This window comes from Apis dorsata, unplaced genomic scaffold, assembly GCF_000469605.1.
Source record: "Apis dorsata unplaced genomic scaffold, Apis dorsata 1.3 scaffold_84, whole genome shotgun sequence".
Taxonomy (NCBI): domain Eukaryota; kingdom Metazoa; phylum Arthropoda; class Insecta; order Hymenoptera; family Apidae; genus Apis; species Apis dorsata.
In genome coordinates, this window is record NW_006263382.1 from 130,858 (window position 1) to 142,040 (window position 11,183).

Consider the following 11,183-nt stretch of genomic DNA (forward strand, 5'->3'; position numbering starts at 1 on the left):
ATTGCTTTTGAATAAATATCATGTCAAAATTGAATGATTTGGAAATAGGATTCTATTGTTACGAGTAACAATGATTCTTTTTTATAATTCAAAATTTAAATCATCATTAATATATTGTTTCTCCAACAAATGGAAGAGGTAACTATGATATATTTTGGATAAAGAAATATTCGAGATGAAACGCCAGTAACGTGATATCGTTGATGCAAGAAGATATATCGCGTGGAAAATTTGCGCGAAATTAATCGCTGTATCGTGGATACACGATACTACTCGGACACTCTTTTACGGCTTCGATCGAGGGTTGCTCGACTTACAACTCCCCCTCCTTCGCCGTCTCCGATATCCTAGAGTTGGCGAATTTCAACTTTGTTGGAATAGTTGTCGAGACCTGTTATACGCATCGTGTATTCTCAAGTTGAATACACGTAGTGATTTCAAAATGTATGGCGGATGAAGGAAACGAATGGGGTGATAAAATTCTCTCGGATAATGGAATTTTTACGAGTTTAATCGTAGTTTTTTTGGAAAAATCCGATTTGTAAAATTTTATTATTATTGTAGAATATTTTATACGAATTTTAAAATTTCTTTCAGACAAATTTTATTTATTTGGCATTCACATCTTAAAAGAAATTTAGAAATTTAGAAATTTTTCTTTTATTGTTTTTATCTTATTACGAAATTTTAATATGTTCGAACTATTTTAAAATGTTAACGTTGCTTAATATCGTTTTGATGGTTGTCAATCATGAAAATATATAAAGTATATAATTTATAATATCGGATTGCATTAGTGACAAGACATTTTGATTATAGAGAGAAGAAAATGGACAAGGAATGTTATAGAAAATTATATGGTGGATGGTAAAGTACTCGAAAGTGGAAGAATATTAATTCATATAAAATAATATATAAGTATCAATTGACATAATGTTTAAAGGAAAATTTTAGAATGAAAGTAAATTGTGATGCTCGCGAAAATTTCTCATTAAATTCAATTAAATTTATTAATTACTCTTGGAAAAAGAACGTGGCTCAAATGGATACTTTGTAATAGTAAAAAGATATTAAGTGGAAGCTGCCCCCTCTCTTCGGAAGAATCATTATTGATCCCATCGGTCAAAACGAGTGAGAATATCATGGAGCACTGTTGAACTTGCCCGATCTCAAATTGTAGTTTCGTGCATGCCACAATAAAGCCATAATTGCGGCATTTTGCGAAAATAAGCGGCGGTAACGAAATTCGTATTGCCTCAGCCATTTCGCCCAACACCTTCGCTCGGTCTTAAAGCATGCTCGTTCTCTAAAGGGGCGATACTTACGTTCCGTTTCTTGCCAATCTACCTCTATACATTTCAGTCATTTTCAGCGCGTGAGATAGTGACAGCGTGGAAACTTTTTTGCTGTAAATTGTATAAGATCTAAAAACAAGAGACTAATCGGTGAAAATGTTTTTGGGGATGAAGTTATACTCTGGAGATGTTTCTTCTTTGACAAATAGATTTTTTAAAATTCAGATTGAAGTATGACAAAAAGAGTGATAATACAGAGAGTAGCAAAGACGTAATGTGAGAGTCATTCTTGAAAGTATATATATTATAAATATAAATTTTGATGATGTTTTTCTTTCTATTGAATTTACTTACAAATTAACATTATAAATTATTTCCAAGAAAGTATGAATCAATTAGAATGTATGAACGTAACCAGCTTAATAGATTATAGGATTCAGAATTGAATCAAACAAGAAAATGATTTTTACAAAAATTACAGAAGCTAGATTGAGATATTCTTTTTATTCATTATCTTTCAGACTATCATCTGTGCAATTCCAAAGAGATGGTAAAGCAACATCTATTCAGATCTAAAAATCTAAATAGAAAATTTCTACGAATGAAATATCACGAGGTTTAAAACTAACTTTGTGATTAAACTAATATATTTTCTTTTATAAAACCAGATTCCTAAAAAAATATTATTATTATTATGACCTAATATAAAAATTCCAACGATTATAGAATGTATACAAAATCAAATGAAAGATAAGTGAAATAATATCCATATCTCATCGATAACACTGTTCTCTGAAACGATAAAGAAATAAAATATCAAGCATCTCTCTCCTGTCAAATATAACACGGAAGAAAGAGTCTTCTCCGTCCTGAAAAATGTCGCGACCGCTGTTCGACGTAATGCCATATCCCATCCATCCGTGGCACGGCTGAGAAGTAATTTCGCAAATCTTTCTAGGTCGCGCGATATTAACGGACGGCCGGGAAACGAAATATCACGCTTGAATTTCCACGACTTGCACCGTCATCCCCGAGACATGTGTCGGATGGCGCGGTGCCGCGTGTGCCGCGTATATGAGGCCAGCAAGTGGCGAGAATCCTCTCGCGAGAGGAGGAGCGTGGAAAATCCGACATTGCGCGAAACGTGCACACCATGCCACGTATATATGTATAATAGATAACTCGATGGTGATGTATCATTTACGCCAAACACTTATCGATCATCTTTTACACAACACGTCTTGGAATCCTTGGATCGATCTAGATTGATCAAGTAACATCGGGTATAAGTGTGTATGTGTGTAATGCACACGACAATCTGAAAATATCTCAAGTTTTCATTCGATTCGAAAAAGTATTGGAACTTTAAAACGTAATAACTTTTCTTAAAATTTCCAATTCTGAATTCTTCCAAATCCAATTTTAAGAAAGATCTCGCGTATATAAAGATTGTGTTGATAATTCTTGGCTCCATTATTATATATATTCGTTCATTGTATGCACCATGGGATACCATAGAAACCTTAGAAACGCAGTAATGCGTTTAAGAATAAAGTCTCGTTTCCTGGTAGGCTCGAATGATGGTAAATTTCGCGAAACGGTGGTACATCCGGCCAAATTATACATCTCATAAAATATTCCCTGCCGGTACCTCGAAGCAGAAAGTATTTCGCATAATATCTTCTGGAGCCACGCGGAAGGAGGAGGGCGAGAAGAGGAAGGGGTTGGCAACCCCTGTCCTGGTTCGATCCGTTGCGGCTGAGAAGGAGGGAGAAGGAAAGTGGAAGAAGAAGAAGAAGAAGAAGAAGAAGTCTGGGCACGATACCCAGTGAAAAAGAGAGAAAAGGAATAAATACAGGAGCAGAGTTCGAAGAAGAGAAAGAACCAGGATCGTCCCGATACGCTGATACGGCGGAACGAAAAGAACGGCACAATATTTCAATATGCTAAAATTATCGAGCGTTTCCTTTCCCTATTTAATTTTGTTTAAATAAAAATTTCCAATTCTCTGCTTCATTAGTTAAAAAATATATAGAATTAAATATTAATTTTTAGATATATATTGTGATCCGATCAATATGAATGGAATAATTAAATATTCTCATTATTGTGTCTCAGTTTCATGAGAAACTTAAAATTTGAAAACTATCAATATTCTCTGAAAATGATTTAATACTTCAAGAATCTATTCTTCAAGAAAACTATCAATATTCTCTGAAAATGATTTAATACTTCAAGAATCTCTTTAATATCCAATCTTTCAAAATTAAATTAAATTTTCCTATAATACTGGTTTACAATTTTTTCATTGTTTCATAACTAAAATAAATATCCTCAAACAACTTTAATTATTGCTTTCGGATTTGCCTCTTCATCAAAATAATTCTAATACTAGATCATAGATAAGTATAAACACTTAATCACAAAAATAATTATTATTAACACTCGTAATAAATTTACAACAAACATTATTCCAACATATTAATTTATATTGTCTCGCTCATTCAGGAAGCAGGAAATATTCGTATACTTATAAATAACAGCATACGTGCTCGATTGATCATAAAAACGGGGGATTGAAAACGCCATGTTCTATCCCACCCCTAATAATACAATTATTCTTCCGTGGACAGGAAGCAGGGACGAACTATTCCAGCAGAGCGGCGCGAAAGGAAATGCACAACGTAATATCGAGATATCGAAATGGAGCGTTACATCGGAACCCGGTTCTATTTTCCTCGGCCGCGTAAACCATCGCATATTCCTTTCTCGTGGCGCGATAGCTACTCGGGTCCAGTCGATATCGTCAGTCTTCAGGGAGATGGTGGAATCGGATTCGTCGGACATGCCCGTCCAACCGTAAAATCGAGTCGTATATTTTGGTATTTTTTCGCGGGAGGATTCGATATCGCGCGCTTTGAGTCCACCATTTTCTTTCTTCTTTCTTCGCGGCATACAGAGCGATTCATCAAATATTATGTAAATGTGTATTATAAATTTATCATACGAAAGAAAAGAGGAACATAAATAGTATAGTTTAGAGGATTTCTTGTCTTTCATATACAAACTTTAAATTGAATTAAAATATATCTCTTAAATTAGTGATTTATGGATAAATAAAAAATATATACTCTCGTTTCACAATACGAATTTGTAAAACTTTTTATATGAAAGACAAGAAATCCTTTAATAAATTATATTATTTATGTTCTTCTTTCCTTGAAATTTCCTTAAAATCATTCAATTCTGTTTGAAAAATTTTTTCTACTATCAAAAAATAGTAACATCTAGTGAATTATTATTTCATAATCCATCTCGAGGATTGCAATTGTGAAAACAAATGTTGTAATTTATTTAAGTGTAAGAAAATTGACATGTGTCAACGATTAAGTTAATCATTGCAAAGAATTTTTAGAATTGAAAAAGAAAAAGAATTTTGTGTTTAATTGAATAAATTATGTGTCTGTTGCATTAATCGAATGAAACAAATATCACAGACAATGTTAATTGCGATAATAGCGCATATCTGATGTAAGGATTCCAATTTTGTCACCGTAACTAAGAACATAGTACGATTTCCAATATAGAAATACCTATCATTCAAACGTTCTATCCAATATCCAGACGTTCATTTACATAAATAATGTACTTTCTTCCACAGATATTACCCTTCTTAAACTATAACCAATTATAGTTATTATCAATTATGAGTTTCACGTTGTCCATTTTCTTTATTAAGTACAATTTTCGATTATTCTAATTACTTCTATCAACTCCAATATTTTCACACAAATTCAATTTCCAGTTATGAAAGCCAGAATATAAGAAAAGAATTCTTCCATTCAATTTTCCCAATTTTCAAAACTCTTCATCATCCTTGTAAATGGGTCGACGAAGAAGAAACATGCACATATATACATATATATATATATTCACACGGTTGAAAACCGAGACACCTTACAAACGGGATATCCCAGAGGACAGTTCGGGCCAAGGTAAACGAGTTTCAAAGGATCGGGCAAGCAAACGATCGGAAATCGAAGGGACGAAGCTCTTTCAGCCTGCTGCGAACGCTCTCTGAAAGCTCTACTCGCCCTCTGTGACTCGAGTAAAGAAAAAAAAAAAATTTTTTTTTGAAAGCTGCACCCATCTCTTTGACAGTCTCCTCGATACAGCCTTCGACTTGCCTTCACTTTTCCATCCCTGCCTAGCCAGACTAAAAAGGAGGTAAGCAACTGAAAAAGTTGAAGGTGAGTCCGTCGGTTTAACCGGAACAAGAAGTTCAGAGAGAGAGAAAGAGAGAGAGAGACTGTTCGTGAAGTGGTTGGTGAAGAATTTAAGAAGTTCGAGATATCGGTGAAAGGCTAAGGAGGGAAAAGTCGGACATTTTCTCAACTCAAACACATAGATTCGAGTGAGAACTGAAAGCAACGACTGTAATAAACGATGGACTCTATCCGAGAAGCAGGAAACTGAGAGATATCCTTCGTGAACGAATGATATCCCACAGGAAACGAAACTTGACATGGTGTTCTGTTTGGTTAGCCGCGGGGTGTTTCATTGGTTCAGACATTGGGGAAATACTACACTTTGAATCGACTATATCGATAGAGGAAAAGGTAGATTCTCTTGGTAGAGGAGAGATACACAAAATGTCCCATTTTGACTCAGACGGAGAGATATCTTGGAAACTATACTTTACGAAAGAAATATTTGAAAGAAAAATTGTGAAATGGGATAGATACGTTCAACGATGATCATTTTGTCTTGATATCGAGTCAAAGTCGTACAGTTGTACTAATAAAATTAATTTTTTCTTTTTTGTGGAAAATTTGACAGAAATAGAATAAAATTTCACTATAGAAAAATAAATAGCGCCATTGATATTAAATGAAATTATTAAAATCTTCAAATTATAATTTTCTATCTTCTCTTACAATTATAGCCCAATTACATCATTAAATATTCTTAACCATTATATACTTTAAAGTTATAAAATGTAAGAGTTAAATTAATAAATTTCATATATAAGAGACAGCAACGTTTAATTTAAACGTAAAAAAAAAGAAAAAAAAGCAATTGAAAGGAAAAGGAATACAGCGTATATAAATAGAATGTTGTAAAGTTGTTCATCGTCGGTCATTTGCCACTTTGATTTTACACGATACCGCTTTCTACTTTCCTGAACTAGATGACAACCGTATACGGTTTCTGTATGTCCACAACCGCTATGAGTTTTGAAACATTGTAATAGGATTCCTCGTTACGACTCGTGTAACATAAAGGACTTACGCGAATACTCACCTGACGTGGAAACAGGGATGAAAAGCTGCCGGATTATCCTGCGGCGAGAACTTTGGTAGAGTGCCGTGAAGGAGGGCAAGACGTACCACCAACAACACACCAAACTGTAAATAAAAAAAAAAAGGATCCTTTTTAACGATCTCCCCATTTATTTCGATTAACACCCATTTGCTACCCGATTTTTATGTTCAATTATGGATCTCAAAAATTATGCATATATACGTTAACGATAAAAATATGCAAGTTAGAATTTCACGAATATCAAAATTGCGAATTAAAGTGAAATTAATTCATGAAGGTTCAATTTTTGTTGTTTCGTTTTTTATATGATTTTATAATGAAATAAGAGATAAAGTAAAATTTTAGACGTACGAAATATTCAAATTTTAATATTCTGTCGTGTTTTTGTAAAATGGTATTTTATGTTATAAAATTTTTTTATAAAAATATATTGGTAATGAAAATACCATAGCTATGGAATATTAAAATAGAACAATATTTTTATAATTCTAAACATATACAAAGTACAATCAATATTCAACACGATATCAAAATTTTAAAACAAATTTATAGAAATGGTATAGGAAATATAAATTTTTTATATTTAAATTGAAAAGATTATCCTATTTCCTATCATCAAGTGAAATATTTTTTTTAATTTATTCGGTATTTTTGATCCCCCACCAACCAGAGTATTCCACAGATTGTTTCTCTAAGATCTGCCGAGTTCTAAAACGCGAATTTTTTACCTGCCGTTTACACGGCTCGAAAGATGAATGAGAGTGAAACAAAAGAGAATCCAGATTGCGGAAGAGCCTCTTACTAGCCTTTTCTGGAGAAGGTTCTCGACTTGCGGCTCAATGACTCGCTACACTGCTAGAAGCATTGGAAGCTTTCATTAGCTGGCTTGGAAAACGGAAAACAAGAAGGCCCGGGGTTAAAAATCTCACGTGATATACCCTATCCGAATTAATCGTATACTGGATATACCTCTTCGTTGCAAGAATAATGATAATTTCGTTAGATTTCTACATGTAAATTATTTTAGAATATTTAGCATTGAAAATTTCAAGTATTTATTAGAGAATGGAGAAATAATCTTACGTGAAGAGACAAAGTAAAATGCAAAGTTAAGAAAATGTAGAGTAAACTTTTTCCATTTAAAGTTCCGTTTCCGATAATCAAGCTTGTCAAGTACACCGGTTTGTTTCTGAAGATGCGATCCATCCACCAAATTATTCCTTCTACTAAAAATTGTAGAACTTCGTCTCAAGGAGAAATGTACGAAGCTCTACGAAGCATCTACGAGGAGAGAGAATATACAGAGAAACAATTTGATTCAACTTTTATTTTTATTTATTTTTCAAAACTATAAGCTCGACCCATTCGCATTCGTAACATTTCACACCGATCTTCCGTTCTAACAATACCGATAAACCTCTAGAAGATAACGTATGCGGTGTAAAACTAGAGTCGTAGGAGAACGAGAAACGTAGAGGTTCGATGGCATTTCTGTCACGTCTGTGGGTGCCAGTCCACCTATCCCTGGCCTCATCCTCCTCGAGAGTAGAAATCACTCTTTATACGCCTTACTTGGAGCACGTAGACCGCCATCAACCCTTTCTCTTTCCGTCCCCACCATAAATTCCTCTACGTTCTTCTTGGACAGATGGAAAAACGAGTGGATCCTAGGAGGGTTTTTCAACAAGCGTGGACAATGTCTGCCAATCCAAGGTATTCATATTCTTCTTCGATCGTCGTACATGTACGAGCACTCGAAACACGTTCCATCTCGATGTCGAACGGCTCTCTTCCCTCGCTAGACACTGAGATCTTCTTTCCTCGACAGAGAGGGAAAAATCGTGTTATGTCGCTGACCCACGAGAAGACAAAAATCCAATTTTGGTAAATATCCAAAGCACGAGGAACGTCATCGGCGGGGGAGGAGATGGAATTCCCTTTTGTTAGTCTTTCGAGAAATACTTGGGATGGTATTATAATAGCGCCTTCTGCACGCTCGAAAATATATTTCTCTCGAGGGATCATCGCGATCATTTTTATTCTAGGATTCGTGTTGTTTATGCATACATTTTTATTGTGGGATTGAAGAAATAAAAAATTGGTGAGAAGAGGATAAATTAGAAAATTTGAGATGGGATAGTTGTTTTATTTATAATAATTTTGAAAGTTAAATGGATTGGATTGCAATAAAGCTAATCTTGGAATTACAAATCATAGTTATTTGTTTAATGTTATAAAAAGAAATATGAAAAGAAAACAGGGAGATATGCGTTTTTATTATGAGTTTGAATCATCTTGTAGGTATTTGCGTGTACTTGAATCGACGAAATCATTGCTCTGTGTTTATGAATCCTAACAATAACATTTCAAAAGACTTTATCATAGAAAGATATCCAATATTAAATATTTACATTCATTCATATGAAAATAACATTAAATTAGATTATGTTAAATGAATATATAATACTGAAACTAAGATGAAATTGATTCTATCTTATCTTATGAAATAGCGTAAACTATTAGTCATCACGAGATTCCAAGGAAGAAAAACAGAATTTAAGAGAATTCATTAAATAATCTAATTATTGTAATGTAGAAATGCATTATCGTCTATTGTGCATACCAGGGATCTGTTAATCAAACATTTCACTTGTCAGCAAACGAAGACGGTTCCCGTTGATTCAATGGGATTGAATGGAATTATAATTACAGCCTACGGATAATTCAAAACAGAGAGTTAAGATTTAAGCGGTAAACCAATCGACTAATAATAGACGTAGTGATGTAGAACCAGTCAACAATCTGCGTATGCCCAATTCATTCGCTTATCGATTACGATTGTTACTACTCCAGGGAATCGTGGTATACAATCCATGGTAACCGGAAGTGAACAGTGTTTCAACATGCACATTCATCGATACATCGATAATTACTGATGAATTCGATGATGATTGTCAAAGTTCTTTTCTTTCTTTTTCAAAATAAATCATACGATATCTAATAATTTTAGAAATTTAAAAATTATCGCGTTAAACGATAATAATTTAAAAAACAAACATTTCGTTAATTTAAACTAAAGATCAATAATATTTTCCTACTTTCCATCAAAATCCATCATCTTTCGAGTGTTTTCTATCCACTTGAATTTTTTTTTTTACCTCTCTTCAATGTACATTTAAAACAATGTATTAAATTTTCCATACAAGGATTCAAGAACCCTAGAAAATTTCCACGAGAGTGGTTTTCCAGAATAATATATCGTTTCCGGAATCACCGTACAACACTATAACGCGAAATTCACCGAGGTCCACCGTTCAAGCCTCAACAAATTCAACGCTCTTGAAATTCAGTGATTCCCTGAGAGGGGAAAAGAACGTCGAGTAATCTCATCGGGGCGAGCATGCCTTAGGTGGAACGAGAAGGATGGAAAATCGGTTAAGGATATACAGGAGGGCCAGGGTTTCCTCCACGTAAATTAGCATAACTTGGCTTCACGTTTGGCGGAAGTACATTCTTCGATTTCTCGCCCTCCAATATTTTATATTATTCTTGATAGGGAGAGGAGGGGGAGAGAGAGAGAAAGAGAGAAAAGTGGGGGAAAAAATACAAAAGCTGTGGTTAGATTAAAAATAAAATCGAGCTCTCGTTTGTTATTTATACGGTTAACAATAATTCAATGTGGAAACATTAAATTAATTAAATCGGTGATTCGTTAATAAAGTTTGCTTCCATTGATGAATCCACTGGATTCATTGCATTGGATATAAATGCGCAAAATTATTTCTTCGTTGGGAATTTCAATTCCCAAGTCTCCATCGACTCCAACTGGTGCATAGTTCTTTCGCGGCTGATTACTTCATCGTATTAATATCGTATAATTCATTTTCAAACGAAGGGAAAATGAATTAATGTTCCCGACCAATGGGATACAATGTCAAAGTTTCTTTTGACGTGTCCAAAGCCACTGATTTTAAACACTGTAAAATTGGTTTTTTAAATTATAAGTAATTTTAATTCGAAATAAAATAATTTAATCACAAACATGAAACACAAATACACAAAGTAAAAACAATTATTTCAATCGAATCACGTTTGTTTCGTTATTTAAGATTTTAATATAGAAACATTTTTTTTTAAATTATAAAAACAGATAAATCAGTTACCCCTCTCTATTTACTAATCGCTCGAGAAAACACACAGAATCGATTTTACAAAGAAGCAACCCCGAATTCAATATCTATAAATCGTATCTTCGCGTTCATAACCACCCTCGTTCCTACCCGTATCGCCCCATCTCGTATTTCATTTCAAATCCTCGTGAGCCACGATTGCTTTACATCGTAGCCTAAGCAGTTTCCGTGGGGGGTGGTCGGCCAACACGAGAATTCGAGGGAAGCGGAGTTTATCTTACGCGATCGTAAAAGTGAACTCTCGACGGCGGAAATGTATCTGCGTTAACGATCGTTAAACTTGCTTAAACCACGAGAATTATGCGGGAAGCATCGCCCGTCCTACGATAAAAAAAAAAAAAACTGGAGATTTCGGTCGTTGAGAATTAACAGC

At 34.1% G+C, this 11,183-nt stretch overlaps 1 protein-coding gene across 1 annotated transcript in view; it reads right to left on the bottom strand.

The window, feature by feature from the left end:
• Positions 1-11,183, bottom strand: part of LOC102672244 (protein O-mannosyl-transferase TMTC1-like) — a 117,068-nt gene that overhangs the window by 92,525 nt on the left and 13,360 nt on the right. Inside the window, exon 4 of the mRNA XM_006611178.2 lies at positions 6,600-6,703. Coding sequence (XP_006611241.1) covers positions 6,600-6,703 — 104 coding nt within the window. The remainder of the gene's footprint in view (positions 1-6,599; positions 6,704-11,183) is intronic.